A 19,513-nucleotide genomic window follows, 5' to 3' on the forward strand; every position below is an offset into this window, starting at 1 on the left:
ATTTAGGTAGTAATGGCATTTTTATTAGTAGTAATTAATATCTTTCTAATTATTCAAGTTTTCTTTCATTTCTGTAAAGAATATTCTTTTTAGTTTCCAGGAGTTCTTGTCAAACAGGGAGAATCTTCTTTATGTTCTCAGGTTTATCAGACCCTTGATTATGAGAAATTGGTCCTTGCCCTCAAGAAGCTTACCATTCAATAGGAATCTGCAGTCTAGTAAGGAGTTTGTGATATAGTTTTTTTGGTTGTTGTTGTTATTTATGCCTCTCTAATGAAATTGTAAACTCCATGAAGGCACAGGACATGTTCTAAAAGGACATGGTGGTTAACTGATCAATTTACATTTGAAACTAGTCAGCTTTCACACTACTTCAGCTCACATTTATTTTTTTTTTCAGCCAAAGATAAGGTTTATTAGAACATCCATCATATTGGGCAGACTGTTAAGGAGTTTGAACATTAGTAAGCTTTTGCCTAAATTATAAGAAACTGAGCAATGGCTAGATTATAAGAATCTGAGCACCTTAATGGAGACAAGATGGACTTTATACACAGAAAGACTGTGGCAGGGATCTAGGAGTGGCCAAGTAGTTTGGGGGGACAGTGAGGTGATAGAATGCCAGCAACCTGGACCACGTGACCAAGGGAGAATGGAGCCTAGCTAAGATTAAGGGTGGGAAGTGGCTGGGGGCCATAGGGAGGTAAGACAATTTCAGCTCACATTTATTAAATAGTTACAATGACTTCTTTGAAAATTTTATTTTAAATAAAACACATATATAAGAAATATTTGAAAAAAATAAGCTTTTAAAGTGTATCTTTAGCATGAATCCTTTCTAATGTTTCATTTTTCCAGCTAGCTCTTCGTGTTGATCCCTTCCCCTGACAGTGTAGCATTTGGATAGAATACTAGCCTTAGATCCAGGAATACCTGAGTTCAAACCTTGCCTATAACATTTATTTCCTGTGTAACCCTGGGCAAGTCACTTATTCACTATCAGCCTCAGTTTTGCCATCTGTAAAATGGGGACAAAAATAATGGCAGCACTTAACTTTAGTGTTGTGATGATGATCAAGTGAGATGACGTATGTGAAGTGATATACAGCTTGTCCCAAAAGTCTTCATCCAGGTTTAGGTTTTGATTCTTCACAACAGCTCTGAGATAATAGCTTAAAACTATTAAAGCTTACAACCTCACTAGGACTTTTGGTAAACCCTATATAACTGCCAGTTATTCTTCTTATTCCTTCCCAAACAAAGCTCTTTGTACTAAAGATGGGACTTACTTCTTAAACTATTTATATGACATTTCTCAAAATATTGTTTCTCTGCTAATTCTGTGCTTTCTCCCCCAGATTGTGTATTCTTCATCAAGGAAAGTACATCAATGGATATTATACTGGGCAATTGGCAAAAATCCATCATGCTAAGGAACTTCAAAGACCGCCTGGGTGAGACAAGTTCCTAGTTTATAATTTCAAAGAATTTCATGAAGGAAATGCAAGAATTAATTTAGTGCAAGTTTAAAATTGCCTAATTTTATTTTGGGCAAATCACTTTCCTTCTCTGGGTCTGAGTGTCTTCATCTGTCAATGGGGGATCATTATCACATTACTCTAAGTCTAAGACCCTCTTAGCCCTAATGATCCATGATATCAAGAGCAAAGGCTATGTCATCCAAGGTCCCCTCTGAAGCATTTGACATCATTGACCTTCCTTTCCTCCTAGATATTGTCCCCGAATTTTCCTGATATTACTCTCTCATGGTTCTTTTCCTGTCAAACTGTTAGTCTCCTTTGCATAGACATTATCCATATCCCACTCCCTAGTCATGGGTGTGCTCTAGGGCACTGTCTAAGACTCTCTTCTTTATTTATATTTTCTTGCAGATATAAGTAGTTTTTATGAGTTTAATTATAGTCTCTGTGAATAATACCCAAATCCACATATCTAGCCCTTAGTTGCCTGCATTGGCACTTCAAACTCAGCATGTTCAAAGTGGAACTCATGACTTTTTTTTTCTTTAAACTCAACCTTCTTCCAAATCTTTTTATTTTGTTTTGGGGTTTTTTTGTAATTTCTGTCCAGGATACTATTATCCTTCCAATTATCCAGTTTTGAAACCTCAGATTGATCCTCAGTTTTTTTTACTTCCTTCAACTATCTACCCCCACATCTAATCAGTTGTTAATTCTTGTAGACTTACCTCAACAATCTCTTGTCCACTCACATGGCCAAAACATTCATTCAGATTTTCACCATCTCTCACTTGGATTATTGCAATAGTCTCCTAATTGGCCTTCCTGTCTCCAAGTTATCCCACCAACATTCTTTCATCCACATAGTTGCCACATAGTATAGTTGAAAAAGAATTGAACTGAGAGTTGTGAGACCAAAATTCAAATCTTAGCTCTACCACTTACTACCTATGTGACCTTGGGCAAGTAATTTCCCTATCATGCTTGCTCATCTGTAAAAATGAAGGGTTTGTACTAAATGACCTCCAAGGTTCCTTTCAGCTCTAGATATAATCTGATATTTCTCAAGCCCTGATCTAATCACATTACTCCCTGGCTCAAGAAACTTCAATGGCTACCTATTGCCATTTGTTTGGCATTTAAAATTCTTCACATTTTGGCATTTAAAATTCTTTGTTTGGCATTTAAAATTCTTCACATTTTGGATCCAATCTATCTTTCCAGACTAATTTCATATTTAATCCCTCTCAAACTCTCTATGTTCCAGCCAAACTAACAGATAGGCTGCTCCCCATACATGATATTTCATCTCCCACCTCCATGTCTTTGCACAAGAGGTCCCTCCACACCTTCATCTCTTAGAGTGGCCATCTCCAGTCATCTTACCACTGGACTCTGATGGCTCCAGAGGAGAGAGTGAGGATGGTGACTTTGCACAGCCCTCCCTCACTTAAATCCAATTCACTTGCAAGTCATGGCATCACTCTCCTGATGTCATGATCCTCTTTGAGAATGAAAGACAAACAACAATCATCTCTTAGAATCACTTGCTCCTTTTGAGGCTCACGTCAAACACAACTCACTCAAAGACGTTCCCTAAGCTCCATAGCTTTTACTGATCTCACCCGTCCCCTCACTACCACCACTACTACTGTTACCACCACTCATTATTTTGTATGTATATGTATATATAAATATAGGTATGTATGTGTGTATGTATGTATGCTAGAATTGGGCATGTCTAGCATAGATCCATGTACATAGGAGCACATAAAGCTTATTGAATGAAATGGAACAGAATTTAATTGAGTCACTAAAAATACTGAATCTTCGAAGACTTGACACCTTATTAAAAGTGATAAACCCAACAACTGCTTCTGGGAAGAATAAAAGCTTGTCAGAGTCAGTCTTAGACAAATAGAATGGCTTACCTATATGATATGTGTTCAACAAGCTCTTCCTACTTTCTTTAAGGCATCCTGAAGACTGGAGACCTTATTACCAGCCAAAAAGTTCTTATCAAGTTCAGTTTGACCAAATAAGCCTTACCAACTACATTTGTCATCGAAGGAAGGATCAACAACCATTCAAGGGGTGGTACAATGAAACCACTTACCAAAGAGCCTTCTCTTTGCCATTTTACAAATTCGGTAAGTTGAGCCAAGTGCTCAGAATTCTTCTGAAATATATCCTAATCTCCCTTTGGGCAAACTGGTCCTTTCTTACCTTAAAGACTAGGTCATAGATTAGCACCTTGCCATGTGGGAAATATTCAAAGTAGAGGAGGCTGTCTGAAATGGCCAATGGCTAGATAGGAACTCCTAACCCTCTCTCTCCCAATGCCTCAGGGAAGAATTTACCCACCTTCCTATGGGAAATGTCTTTGTGTCTGATTGCTCTGCTGAGAGCCTCATTACCATTTCTAAACTAATTATAGTGTCTGTTAAGGAAAAGGGACTTCAGAAGAGTGTGCTGTTTAATATATACATATATACATAGGACATATATTGAACATATACATAGGACAGTATAAATTTTGAGTTAGAATAATTTTCCAAAAAAAGCACTTACCAGTATTCTTCCAGTTGATAATTTATGACAACTATAATTGTTCTTGCAGACTCCTAGGTCAGACTAATGCATTTAATCCAAGTTGAGAACAAGGGAAGGGCCCACTTTACACAGTATTTGAATCACACCTCTGACACTAGCTATGTAACCATGAGAAAGTCACTTATGTTTTCTGACTCTCAGTCTCCTCATCTGTAGAATGTAGACAGAAATATCAGTGGTACTTACCTGAAAGGCTTATTGGAAAGATAACATGAAGTAACGTACTTTAAAACACTTTGCAAATCTGAATGCACAAAGAATCTTCAATTTCATCCTTGTAGGGAATTCTTGATGTGGGAATTGCGTTCAAAAATTCAGATTACAACCAGAGATTAAATGACTTGCCCAGGGTTATAATAATGATATTAGCTAGCATTTTGAGTGCTTTAATGTTTGCAAGCCATTTTACATAGCTATCTTATTTGATCTTCACAACAGCCCTATGAGGTAAGTGCAATAATTGTTCCCTTTTTACAGAGGAGAAAACTAAAGCTGAGGGAGGTTGTAACCCTCCCAGAGTCATAAAACTAGTAAAAATCTGGGGCAGGTCTTCCGGACTCCATGTCCAGTATGCTTTCCACTGGGCCACGTACCCACCTCAGCTAATAAATTCCAGGGATGGACTTTGACCCCAAATTTTCCTAGTTCCAACCTTGGCATTCTATTTACTACTACATGCTAGTTCTTCATAGACTTTGAAGCATAATATAAATGTCGATTATCATTATTACGATCGGTGGCTTTGTAAAGTGATTTATGCATTGCCATTCAGTCAACATGCATTTATTAAAGACTTTCTACAGACCAGATGCTGTGCTAACCACTAGGAATACACAGATTGGCAAATGCAAAGATCCTGTCCTCAAGAAACGTACCTTGTAATGGGGGGAAGAACATGCAAATAACAACATCTGTATCAGTTATCTGCAGTGCAAATGGAAAATAATCTTGGAGGGAAGACACTAGTAGTTCTGGTTATTTCTGCAGAAGGGTCTGGAAGGACGCCAGGGAAGCTAGGAAGTATAGATAAGAAAGGAGAACACTCCAGGAGCGGGGGCAAGAAGAAAGAGAGAAGAATCAGCATTTATATAGTGCCTGCTATGTGTCAGGCATTGGGCTAAGTGCTTTACAAATATCATCTCACTTGATCTTCCCAAAGGTCATGGGAGATAGGTACTGTTATTACCACTACTTTACAGTTGAGGAAACTGAGGCAGACTGAAATTAAATGAGTTGCCAATCACACAATTAGTAAGTGTCTGAGGCTGAATTTGAACTCAGGTCCTCCTGTCTCCACTCCCAGTGCTCTATCTCCTATGCCACCAGGAGAGAGTGATAAGGAAAGAAGACCAGACAGAGACAGCTTTAGAAGACTCATTAGTAGATACTATTTTTAATTAGTCATTCAAGAGGCAGCTTGAGGAAGAGTATTGGATATTATCATGCTGGATAGAAACATGAAGAAAGAGGGATCCTGCCTCTGACATTCACTAGCCATGTGACCTTAGTCAAGTCACTTAACCTCTCTCTATGCCTCAGTTTCCTCATCTGTAAAATGGGGCTAATAATATCACTGATACCTATGTCACAAGGTTGTGAAATTCTCAACAGAACAATGTAGTGCTTCACAAATTTTAACGTGCTCTATACATATCATTTATTATTAAAACATTTATTGGACATACACAACTCACAGGAACAGCCCAAGTGTTGGTGATATGAAAATGTGTAAAATAGAATAGAAGAGTGTAGATCTAAATGGTGAAAGAAAACATACAAAATAAGCCAATAACTAAAACCACAAGCAACATTATATGTTGTTGTTGTTCAGTAATTTCATTCATGTCTGACTCTTCATGACCCCATTTGGGGTTTTCTTTGCAAAGATACTGGCATGGTTTGCTATTTCCTTTTCCAGCTCATTTTATAGATAAGGAAACTGGGGCAAACAGAGTTAAGTGATTTGCCCAGGGTCACACAGCTAGTAAGTGTCTGAGGCCAGATTTGAACTCAGGAAGAGGAGTCTTCCTAACTTTGGACCCAACCCTCTAACCACTGTACCACCTTGCTGCCTTTAACAAGCAATATATGAGAAAATGCCAAATGACAGAGAGCAGATGTTTACTTGTGCCCATACTCAACACTGCCCCTTAAGGACCCATATTTGGCCTCTGGCACCTATATTTTTCTGTATCAGTCAAGCAAGAGACTAACTGGAGGTCCTAAAGATCATTTTAAAAAAGGCTTCCAGGGCAGGTAGGTGGTGCAGTGGATAAAGCACCAGCCCTGGAGTCAGGAGGATCTGAGTTCAAATCTGGACCCAGACACTTGGGACTTACTAGCTGTGTGACCCTGTGCAAGTCACTTAACCCCATTGCCTAGCAAAGGAAAAAAAAAAGCTTCCATCAGAAGGAAAAGAAAAGAGATGATGAGAGGGCAAAGCCAGTAGAAAAGAAACAGCCAGGTGCAGGGCAGTCAAATTGAAAGGGTATGGCAAAAGAAAAAGAATAAGCATTTATGTAGCATGGTCAGCACTCTAAACATATTATCTCTTTTGATCCTCACAACAGCTCTGTGAAGTAGGTGCTGTTATAATGCCTATTTTACAGTTGAGGAAACTGAGGCAGGCTGAGGTTAAGTGACTTGCCCAGGGTCACACAGCTACTAAGTGGCTGAGGCCAGATTTGAACTCAGTTCTTCCTGACTATAGGTCCAGTACTCCATTCACTGTGGCACTTGCTAGCCTACACAAAAAGCCTAACGGGGGGTTTTTTATACCATTGTTCTTATATAAATTGTTCTGCTCACTTCACTCTGCATCAAGAACTTTTAAAAATATTTTGATAACTGTATCTCAAAATAATCTATTTCCTTTATAATCTTATATATTTTATTTTCTGCATTTAACAACATGATTCTGACAGAGTCCATAGACTTCATCTAACTGTCCAATGGGTCCATGACACAAAAAAGGTTAAGAACTCCCCATGCTAGAATAAAGGCTGCTGGGCTTCTAAATCATTACTGATCAGAGAAATGCAAATTAAAATAGCTCAAAGATATTACCTCACACCTTTCTTATTGGCTAACATGACAGAAAAAGAAAATGAGAAATGCTAGAGAGGATATGTAAAAATTAGAACAGCAATGTACTGCTGGTGGCTCAGCTGGGTGGTTCAGTAGAATCAATTAGGTACACAAAGAACAGTAGGAAATGACCATACTAATCTAGTGTTTGATAAACTCAAAGAAAAAGATAAACTTTGGAGACAAAAGTTTGACAGAAGTTGCTGGGAAAACTGGAAAGCAGTTTGACAGAAACTAGGCACAGGCCAACATCTCACACCATTTATCAAGAGAAGGCCATAATAGATAAATGATTTTAGACATAAAGGGTGATATCATAAGTAAACTAGGGGAGCATAGAAAAATGTACCCTGGGTTTCTTGATACTAGAGCATAATAATAAAGGTTATTAGCTCCTTTTGTGGTGGCAAAGGATTGGAAATTCAGAGGATGCCCACCAATTGGGGAATGGTTGAACAAGGTGTCGTATATGATTGTGATGGAATACTATTGTGCTCTAAGAATGATGAGGGGAATGGTTTCAGAAACATCTGGAAAAATTTATATGAATTGATACAAAGTAAAGTGAGCAGAACCAGGAGAACATTGTACATAGTAACAGCAATACTGCATGATGATCAACTGTGAAATACAGCTACTCTGATTAATGCAATGATTCAAAACAATTCTGAAGGATTCATGATGAAAAATGCTTTTCACCTTCAGACAGAGAACTGATGGACTCTGAGTGCAGATCGAAGCATATAGTTTTTCAATTTATTTTTCTTGCTTTTTTTTTTTGGCAATACGGCTGACAACATATGTACGGGTATCATATTGCTTGCCTTCTCAATGGAAGGAGAAATGACTGGAGGGAGGGAAAAAAAAATTTAGAACTCAAAAATTTTAAAATGAATGCTATCATTTATCCAGCTGTGTGTTCACCACTGTGAAAGGACTATATAGAGGGCCTGATTTTCTTCCTTGTGTCTTTATTTTTTCTTTTTGTTAAACAAGTTTTTTTTTGTTGGCATCTTTTGTTTGTATATTCCCATCATTTACAAATGTATCCCCTTTCCCACCTCTACCCAGTAAGCCATTTCATGACAGAAAAATAAGAAAGAGAAGATGTCTTTTTTAAAGCAGTAAAACTAACCAACGTATCAACTGAATCCAACATCTTTATTTTATTTTTAAATTATTTTAGTTTCATTAAATATTTTCCAATTACATGTAAAAAATTTAACAATCATTTAAAATAATTTTGAGTTCCAAATTCTCTCCATCCCTCACTCCCTCCTTGTTCCTTGAAAAGGCAAGCACTTTGCTTTTGATTACACATGTAAGGTCATGCCAACCATATTTCTATATCCATGTTGCAAAAGAAAACATAAAATAAAACAGCAAAAATAAAGACAAAAACATTATGCCTCAATCTGCATTCAGAGTTCATCAATTCTCTCTCTGGAGGTGGATAGCATTTTTCATCATGGGTCCCTTGGAATTGTCTTGGATCATTGTCTTGATTAGGGTAGCTAAGTCTTTCACAATTGATCAGCCTTACAATATTGCTGTTACTGTACACAATGTTCTCCTGCTTATGCTCTCTTCACTCTGCATCAGTTCATGTAAGTTATTACAGGTTTTTCTGAAATCATCCTGTTCATCACTTCTTACAGTACAATAATACTTCATTACAATCATATGCCACAACTTGTTCAGCCATTACCCCAACTGATAGGCATCCCCTCAATTACGAATTCTTTGCCACCACAAAAAGAGCTGCTATAAATATTTTTTGTAAAAATAGGTTCTTTTCCCTTTTCTTTGATCTCCTTGGGATACACACTTAGCAGTGGAATTGCTGAGTCAAAGGGTTATGTACAGTTTTATAGCCCTTTGAACATAGTTTCAAATTGCTCTCCAGAATGATAGTACTAGTTCACAACTCTACCAGCAGTACATTGTTGTCCTAATTTTTACATATCCTCTCCCAGCATTTCTCATTTTCTTTTTCTGTCATGTTAGTCAATCTGAAAGGTGTGAGATAGTATCTCAGAGCTGTTTTAATTTGCATTTCTCTAATCAGCTGTGATTTAGAACATTTTTTTCATGTGATAGCTTTGAATTCTTCTTCTGAAAATTGTCTGTTGATATCCTTTGACCCTTTATCACCTGGAGAATGGCTCTTATTTTTTATAAATTTGGTTCAGTTCCTTATATATTCGAAAAATTAGGCCTTTATCAGAAAAATTTGTTGCAATTTCCTCCCCAGTTTCCTCTTCTCCTTCTAATTTTGGCTACATTAGTTTTGTTTGTGCAAAAGCCTTTTAATTTCATGTAATCAAAATCATCTACTTTGCTTCCTATAATCTCCTCAATCTATTGTTTGGTCATAAACTCTTCTTTTATCCATAAATCTAACAGGTACATTTTTCCATGGTCCCTTAGTTTACTTATGATATCAACCTTTATGTCTAAAATAATTTATCCATTATGGCTTTTTCTTGATAAATGGTGTGAGATGTTGACCTATGCCTAGTTTCTGTCAAACTACTTTTCAGTTTTCCCAACAACTTCTGTCAAACTTTTGTCCCCAAAATTTGTCTTTTTCTTTGAGTTTATCAAACACTAGATTAGTATGGTCATTTCCTACTGTTCTTTGTGTACCTAATCTATTTCACTGAACCACCATTCTATTTCTTAGGCAACACCAAATTGTTTTGATGATTACCACTTTGTAATATAGTTTGAAATCTGGAACTGCTAGGCCACCTCTCATATTTCTTTTCATCTATTCTCTTGATATTCTTGACCTTTTGTTCTTCCAGATGAATTTTGTTACTATTTTTTCTAGCTTTATAAAATAATTGTTTGGTAGTTTGATTGGAATGGCACTATTAACTTAAGGAGAATTGACATTTTATTAATATTGGCTTGGTCAACCTATGAGCAATTAATATTTCTCCAATTGTTTAGATCTGTCTTTATTTGTGCAGAAAGTGTTTCGTTATTGTGTTCATATAATTTCTGGGTTTGTCTTGGCATGTAGACAAACTCCCAAGTATTTCACATTGACTGCAATTGTTTTAAATGGAATTTCCCTTTCTATCTCTTCCTGCAGGGTTTTGTTGATACTGTATAGAAATGCTGATGATGTATGTGAGTTTATTTTATATCCTACAACTTTGCTAAAGTTGTTAAATGTCTCAACTATTTTTCAGATGATTCTCTAGGGTTCTCTAAATATACCATTATATCATCTGCAAAGAGTGATAGTTTTGTTTCCTCATTGCCTATTTTTATTCCTTCAATTTCTTTTTCTTATTGCTATAGCTAACATTTCTAGTACATTATTAAATAATGATGTTGATAATAGACATCCTTGCTTCACTCCTAATCTTATTGGGAAGTCCTCAAGTTTCTCTCCAGTACAGTAAGGCTTGCTCTCGGTTTTAGATAGATACTACTTATCATTTTAAGAAAGGTTCAGAGGAGGGGTGGGTGGGTGATGGAGGGGTGAGGACCCAGGGAGGCTGGACCTCCTCCCCCTACCCAGGCTCTGCCGCTGTCCAGTTTAGACCTAGCCGAGGGAGGGTGTGCAGGAGAGACCCAGTGACCAGAGCTCCCTGCCTTTGTCCCTCTGGGTAAAAACTTGGACGCTGCCCCTCCCCTAAGCTCTATCTAGGCTGCCCCTCCCTCTACCCCCAGCTGCACCCAGCTCAGGTCTTTTTGTGGCTCTCCTTATCTCCCAGCTTGGGGACTCCCTTCTGTCCTGTCACAGGAGAGAATTCCTTCATGGAGAGTCTCATAGTACAATCATGAAGTTTCTGTTTCAATTAGTTTCTTCTGGAAAAAATATAAATTTTATATGGCAGAATCAAGATAATTGGTTTGATGTATAAAAAAGTAGTGCATATTTTTAATAAATAAATAACCATGACAACTTCCCATATGAATGGGAATGTTACAGATGAATCAGACATTGAAGTAAAAAATGTTGATCTGACATCTCCAGAAGAGCCATTGAGAGATGGTGGTTGATTATCCTAGAGATTTGGGAACAATGATGCCAGTATGTCGAGGTACACAACTAGAATGAATTAGCCAACAGCAAGAGTACGTGAGGTGTAAGAGAGAAGATGGAAAAAAACAAGAACTGGACCTTAATTCTTCCATGGGACTTAAGAAACTAGCACAAATTCCTCCCAAAATTGGAATAGATAATCCTATATTTGATACTGAAGAAGGAGTTGTCTTGGAGAGTCCTCATTATGCTGTGAAGATACTAGAAGTGGAAGACCTATTCTCTTCACTCAAGCATATTCAACATACTTTGGTAGATTCCCAGAGCCAGGATGACATTGCTCTGCTTTTACAACTTGTACAAAATACTGATTTCCAGAATGTATTTAAGATACACAATGCTGTCACAGTGCATATGAGTAAAGCCAGCCCTCCATTTCCTCTTATCTCCAATGCACAAGACTTTGCACAGGAGGTACAAGCAGTTTTGAAACCAAGCCATCAGAAAGAAGGACAGGAGTTAAGTGTTTTGCTAAATGCTCCTCATATTCAGGCACTCTTATTGGCCCATGATAAGGCTGCTGAGCAGGAAATGCAGCCAGAGTCCATCACAGATGAGAGAGTTTATGAGAGCATTGGCCAGTATGGAGGAGAGACTGTAAAAATAGTTCGTATTGAAATGTTCGAGACATTCCATTGGGTGCTACAGTTCGTAATGAAATGGATTCTGTCATCATTAGTCAGATAGCAAAAGGAGGAGCTGCAGGAAAAAGTGGATTATTACATGAAGGAGATGAAGTTCTGGAGATTAATGGCATTGAAATTAGGGGAAAGGATGTCAATGAAGTTTTGGACTTGTCTGATATGCATGGCACACTCACATTTGTGCTGATTCCTAGCCAGCAGAACAAGATCCCTCCTGCCAAAGAAACAGTAATCCATGTTAAAGTTCATTGATTCTTCTGACCACCCTTATTTTACTTGCTGAGAATTAGGCCTGTCTTTTCAAAAAGCAGATATACTTCATATCATCAGTCAAGAAGATCCTAACTGGTGGCAGGCCTACTGGGAAAGAGACGAAGATTATCAACTTCTGGCAGGACTCATTCCAGGGAAAAGCTTTCAGCAACAAAGAGAAGCCATGAAACAAACCATAGAAGAAGACAGGAACCAGAAAAATCAGGAAAACTGTGGTGTGCTAAGAAGAACAAGAAGAAAAGAAAAGAAGTTTTGCATAATGCTAATAAAAATGACGATTATGACAATGAGGAGATACTAACTTATGAGGAAATGTCACTCTATCACCAGACAGCAAATAGGAAAAGGCCTATCATCCTAAACGGCCCATAGAAGCGTGGCCAGAATGAACTTCATCAGAGGCTTATGAATCTTGAAGCGGATAGTTTTGCAGCTGCATTTCCCCACACAACTCGGAGTAGACGAGACAATGAAGTAGCTGGCAGATTACCACTTCATTTCACGACAAGCTTTTGAGGCAGATGTAGATCCTGCAAAGTTTATCCAACATGGTGAATTTGAGAAAAATTTGTATAGTACCAGCACAGGTTCTGTGAGACAAGTAACCAACTCAGGCAAGACATGCCTTTTAAATCTTCGTACACAGGTAAAATTAGAAACCTTTCAGTTATCCAAATGTGCTGACATGTTAATTTTTTTCTACCTCAAGTTCATGAAGTATTGTCTACTAGGAAAAAAAAACAAAACATCTGATTAGGAACTCAAATAGTCATCACCTTATACATGAAGCCTTTTCTGACACACCCTCCCGCAACTGCTAGTGCCTTCCCTCCTTAACTACCTATATTTATTTGTTTTTACCGTGTGTGTGTGTATTTGTATCCTCCTCAGTGCCTGTCACAGTACTTAGTACATAGCAGTCTTTTAATAAACGCTTGTCGATTAATCAAAAAAGGGTAACAAGGTGACAGAAACTCAATGAAGGGCCATAGTCTCCATAGTGTTTCCTAATTCACATCCCCTGCCAAAATTTAGAATAAATAAAATAAAACTTTGGGAAAAAAAAGGTTCCATTAATTCCAATGGTTTCTAGAGTTTTTAATAAGAATGGGTATTGTATATGGTCAAAGGCCTTTTCTGCATCCATTGATATATGAAAAATCATATTATTTTTGTTGTTATTGTTATTGATACAGTCAATTATGTTGAGTTTTCATAATATTGAACCAACCTTTCATTCCTGGTATATATCCCACCTGGTCATAGTGTATTATCTTTGTGGTATATTGCTAGTCTCCTTGCTAGCATTTTATTTAAAATGGTTACATTTATATTCATTAAGGAAATTGATCTATAGCTTTCTTTGTTTTTGCTTTCCCTGGTTTAGGTATCAAAACCATATTTGTGTTAGAAAAGGAATTTGGTAGGATTCCTTCTTTTACCCATTTTTTCAAATAGTTTATAAAGTATTAGAACTAATTGTTCCTTAAATGTTTGGTAGAATTTACTTGTAAATCCATCTGGTCCTAGGAATTTTTTCTTAGGGAGCTGATTAATGGTTTGTTCATTTTCTTTTTCTAAGATAAGGTTATTTGAGTATTCTAGTTTCTCTTCTGTTAATCTGGGCAGTTTATATTTTTGTAAATATTCATCCATTTCACTTAGATTGTCAATTTGACTGGCATATAATTGGGCAAAATAACTCCCAATAATTGCTTTAATTTCATCTTCATTTGACCTTTACATTTTTGATACTAGTAATTTTTCTTCTTTCTTTTTTTAAATCAAATTAACCAAATTTTTTATATATTTATATGTATAATTTATATATATAATGCATATATATATAAATTAATCAAATTTATCTATTTTATTGGGTTTTCATAAAACTAGCTCTTAGTTTTATTAGTTCAACAGTTTTTCTTAACTTTCAATTTTATTAATCTCTCCTTTGATTTTCAGGATTTCCCTTTTTGTGTTTAATTTTGGGATTTTTAATTTGTTATTTTTCTAGTTTTTTAGTTGCATGCCCAATGTTATTGATCTGCCCTTACTTTTACTGTTGTACACACTTAGAGATGGTACATTTCCCCCTAAGGATTGCTTTGGCTGCATTTCACAAATTTTGCAATGTTGTCTCATTGTTGTCATTTTCTTTAATGAAATTACTGATTGTTTCTATGATTTGTTCTGTGACCCATTAATGCTTGAGAATTAGATTATTTTGTTTCCAATTAGATTTTAATCTATGCTTCCACAGACCTTTATTAAATGTAATTTTATTGTACTATAGTGTAAAAAAGGCACTTTTAATATTTCTGCTTTTCCGCATTTGGTTGTGAGGTTTTTAGGACATAAAACATGACTAATTTTTGTGAAGGTGCCATGTACAGCTCAGAAAAAGGTATACTGCTTCCTATTCCCATTCAATTTTCTCCAGAGGTCTATCATATTTAACTTTTCTAAGATTCTATTTATTTCCTTGACTTCCTTATTATTTATTTTATGGTTAGTTTTAACTAACTTTGAGAGGGAAAGGGTGAAGTCTCCCACTAACATAGTTTTACTGTCTGTTTCCTCCTGTAGTTCATTTAACTTTTACTTTAAGACTTTAGATGCTATGCAATTTGATAGTATTGATATTAATTTATTGTCTATGGTTCCTTTTAGCAAAACGTAATTTCTCTGCTTATCCCTTTTAATTAGGTTCATTTTTTATTTTGTCTTGTTTGAGGTCAGGACCCCTACCCCTGCCTTTTTCATTCTAGCTGAAGCGTAATAGATTCCGCTCCAGCCCCTTATTTTACCTCTGTGTGTGTCCCTCTGCTTCAAGTGTGTTTCTTGTAAACAACATATTGTTGGACTCTGGTTTCTAATCCATTCTGCTCTCCACTTCTGTTTTATGGGTGAGTTCATACCATCCACATTCACAGTTGTGATTGTGAGCTGTGCATCTCTCTCCACCCTACTTTCTTGTTTATCTTTCTGTCTTTTTATCCTCCTCGTCTAAAATTTGTTTTGCGTCTTTCCATTGCCTTTTTTTAATCTGCCCTCCCTTTTACCACACCTTCTCGATTTCCCTCCTACTTCTCTATTGGGTAAGATAGATTTTTATTACCAATTGCGTATGCATATACATACACTTCCTTTTTTTAACCAATTTAGATATCAGTAAAGTTCAGGCATTGTCCACACCCCACACCATTTCCCCCCCCACCATATAAATATATAAATATATATATATATTTTAGAATATTGGGGTTAAGTGACTTGCCCAAGGTCACACAGCTAGTAAGTATCAAGTGTTTGGTCTGAGGTCAAATTTGAACTCAGGTCCTCCTGACTTCAGGGCCAGTGCTCTATCCATTGTGCCACCTACCTGCCCCTCCCCCTCTACTATAAAGACTCTTCCTTGAACACCTCTTTTATGTGAGATAATTTTCCTCATTCTTCCTCCCTTTTCCTCTTCTCCCAAGGCATCCTTCTTTCCTGCTTATTCATTTTTTTTAGCCTCATCCCAACATAATCAACTCACTCCTGCACACTCTATATAGAATCCTTCTAACTGACCTAATAATTATAACACTCTTAGAAGATATTATGTATCAGCTTCCCACATAGAAAGATACTCAATTTAACCTTATTGAATACCTTATGATTTTTCTTTCCTGTTTACCTTTTTATGCTTCTCTGGAGTCATATATTTGAAAGTCACATTTTCTATTCAGTTCTGGTTTTTTCATCTAGAATGTTTTGAAGTCCTCTATTTCATTAAACATCTGTTTTTCCCCTAATTATACTCAGTTTTGCTAGTTAGGTTATTCTTGGTTGTAATCCCAAGTCTTTTGTCTTCCAAAGTATCATATTCCAAGCCCTCCACTTCTTTAACATGGTAGCTGCTAAATCTTGTGTGATACTGACTGTGGTTCCACAGTATTTGAATGGTTTCTTTCTGGCTGCTTGAAGTATTTTCTCTTTGACCTGGGACCTCTAAAATTTGGCTATAATTTGGCTATAAGGGAGTTGCATTTTGGAGTTTCAGGTGATGATCGGCGGATTCCTTCAATTTCTATTTTATTTTATTTTTTAATTTTTAGGCAATTGGGGTTAAGTGACTTGCCCAGAGTCACACAGCTAGTAAGTGTCAAGTGTTTGATCTGAGGCCTGATTTGAAGTCAGGTCTTCTTGACTTCAGGGCCGGTGTTCTTTCCACTGCGTCACCTACCTGCCCCCAATTTCTATTTTACCCTCTGGGTCTAGGATATTGGGGTAGTTTTACAACTTCTTGAAATATGATGACTAGCCTCTTTCTTTCATTATGGCTTTCTGGTAATCCAACAATTCTTAAATTATCTCTCAATCTATTTTCCAGGTCAGTTATTTTTCCAATGAGATATCTCATATTTTCTTCTATTTTTTTTTTCTTTTTTTTTGACTTTGTTTTGCTTTTTTTTGTCTTCTGGAGTCATTAGCTTTCACTTGCCCAATTCAAATTTTTAGGAATTATTTTCTTCAGTGAACTTTTGTATCTCTTTTTCCATTTGGCCAATTCTATTTTTTAAGGCATTATTTTCTTTAGTAATTTTTGGTGCCTCTTTTACCAAGCTATTGTCTTCCTAATTTTCTTTCTTTGCTTTCATTTCTTTACCTATTTTTTCCTCTACTACTCTTATTTAGTCTTGAAAATCATTTTAGTTTGGGGCAGCTAGGTGGTGCGGTGGATAGAGCACCAGCCCTGGAGTCAGGAGGACCTGAGTTCAAATCCAGGCTCAGACACATAACACTCACTAGTTGTGTGATTCTGGGCAAGTCACTTCACCCCAATTGCCTCATATATATATAAAAAAAAATTAGCTTCTCTAGGAATTCTTGTGCTTATGTTCAATTCACATTTTTCTTTGAGGCTTTGCTTGTAGATGTTTTGATTCTGTTGTCTTCTTCTGATTTTGTGTCCTGATCTCCCTTGTCACCATAGTGACTTTTTGTGGTCAGGTTCTTTTTTGTTATTGTTGTTTGCTCATTTTCCCACCCTATTTCTGGATTTGAAACTTTATGTTAATGTTGGGCCCTGTTTCCATTGTGGAATAGGGGGTGGAAGAAAGGCTCTGTTTCAAGCTTCAGGGTTTTTTACACTATTTTCAGAGCTGGTTCTTAGGTTTTGGAAATTTTTGGTGCTTCCAAGGTGATGTGGTCTGGGCAGAGGTGTGGTCACAGCTCTCTTGGTCTGCACTCTGGTCCTTACCCAGGAAGGTCCCCTGATCCTTGGGATTACAATCAATACTGTTCTTCAGGGCCCCTCCTCCCTTGGGACCGAAAACAATACTGTTCCTCTGGGTCCCTGATCCCTTGGGGCTGGACGTGATACTGCCTCTCAGTATCCACTCAGCTTCTACTCCCTCTTTATTGAAAGTGCTCTTCTCTATCCTTGAACTATGACCCAGAAGTGGGTACAGGCAAAGGTGTTGCCAAATAATGTCTGGTCCAGCATCTAGTACTCACACAGGGTACCCTGTAATCTTTCTGATTAGTTGCCAGGTCCCCTTGCCATCTCACTGGAGAGCTCCTGAAGCTGCTATTGCATCTATCATCACCACTTAGTCCCACCACTAATGTTTCATGCCTATGGGCTGCAGTTCACAGATCCCTCTCTCAGCCCTCCTATGTTGTCTTGGGCTGGAAGAATGTTTCATTTTGATTTTTTTGTTGTCTCTGCCACTCCAGAATTTGATTAAGGCATCGTTTTAGAGTTATTTGGAGGGGAATGCTGGGAGAGCTCAGCTGAGTGTTTCTCTACTTCACCATCTTGCACCATCCCACCCCTGACCAATCAACAACATCTTTATTTTAGAAAGCAATTCACATTTCCTTTTCTCTGACACTCAATTTTTTTCTTCATCTCAAAGAGGACTAAAGTGAAGCATAGTAACTTACTTAATAAGCAAACAACCATGCCCCCTATCCCTTACATGCTCAGCTCTCTACTAGGCCTGTGAGAGATATAAAAGAAATATGAAGTGGTATCTATCCTCAAGGAGCTTATATGCACAGAAAAATAACAAGTGTTAAACTGTATGGTCTTGATCCCAAGTACAATACAAATTTAGGCAGAGATCAGTACAATCACCAATGATTTTAGGTAGGTGTCACGTAGGAGGGGCACTTGAGCTTTACACTCTAGCAAGGAAGACACAGCTTACAAATGGAGCAAATTTCTTGAGCCAGGGAGTGATGTGATGGAAGAGGTTACTTTACAGAGCTCAATCTGGCAAGAATGTGCAGAATGGATTAATTTTAAGGAATCATATTGTACTCTGTTTTGTATTACCCACAGACATCTACTATGGTGCTTTGCATACAGCAGGCACACAATATTTGTTGAATAAATTTGTTTAACATTGTTTAAGTGTGGTTTTGCCTGAAAATGATAGAATGTAAACTTTTTGAGACTGGGAATCTTTTTTTTTTTTAAAGTTATTTACTATTTATTTTTAACATTCATTTGAAAATTTTTTTAGTTTCAATTTCTCTCACCCCTTCCAGTCCCTCCTCCACTCATTGAGAAGGTATTCAATATATCAACTATACATGTGAAGTCATGTAAAAACGCATTTCCATATTTGCCATGTAGCAAAAAATAAAAGCAAGAAAAATAATGTAAAACAAGTATGCTTCAACCTAACTCAGTCCATCAGTTCTCCCTCTGAAGGTGGATTGGAATTATCTTGGATCACTGTATTAATTAGAGTAGCTAAGTCTTTCCCAGTTGATCATCACTACAGTATTGCTATTACTGTGTACAATGTTCTCCTGGTTCTTCTCATTTCATTTTGTATCAATTCATATGTCTTTACTGGTACTGTTTCAATATTGTCTGTATACCTCCTGCCTTGCACAATAGCCGGCTCATAGGAGGTGCTTAATTAAGGTTTATTGACTCACTGACTTCTAAAAGTCTATGGTCCTTCAAAATCATTGCCTGGAATGAGATATAGTTATGATAAAGTTTTGTACACATTTGCCTTCCCAGAGCTCAGGTCATATTTTAGAAAAATAAGGTTGGCCTCAGTTCGCATAGCTCAAAGCATGTCAAAACCTACCCAATAATCATCCGTTTTTAGTGTTCATGACTGCAGCCCTTGTTGCCATCATGTTCATATTGAAGTTAATCAAAATTGTGACAGAGGCCCATCATGGCAATCTAAATAAATAAATGCAACTTTGGTTTATGGATTTCACAGCAACACTCTAGGTCCAGATTAGTGAAAATAATGAAGCTTATGAAGTAATCCCATTATTTGAATTGTGCTGCATATTTCCATTGGGCTGGAACCAATTACCTTATTTTACAC

General features: G+C 37.0%; 1 protein-coding gene and 1 pseudogene across 1 annotated transcript in view; both read left to right on the top strand.

Moving 5' to 3' along the window:
- The window catches only part of LOC114050180 (uncharacterized protein C1orf100 homolog), a 29,864-nt gene that overhangs the window by 8,668 nt on the left and 1,683 nt on the right, over window positions 1-19,513 (top strand). The window contains exons 2-3 of the mRNA XM_027871810.1: window positions 1,359-1,454; window positions 3,456-3,631. Of these exons, the coding sequence (XP_027727611.1) occupies window positions 1,359-1,454; window positions 3,456-3,631 (272 nt within the window). The remainder of the gene's footprint in view (window positions 1-1,358; window positions 1,455-3,455; window positions 3,632-19,513) is intronic.
- Window positions 11,100-17,526, top strand: LOC114049767 (annotated as a pseudogene).

This window comes from Vombatus ursinus, unplaced genomic scaffold, assembly GCF_900497805.2.
Source record: "Vombatus ursinus unplaced genomic scaffold, bare-nosed wombat genome assembly UNPS02014798.1, whole genome shotgun sequence".
Lineage (NCBI taxonomy): Eukaryota > Metazoa > Chordata > Mammalia > Diprotodontia > Vombatidae > Vombatus > Vombatus ursinus.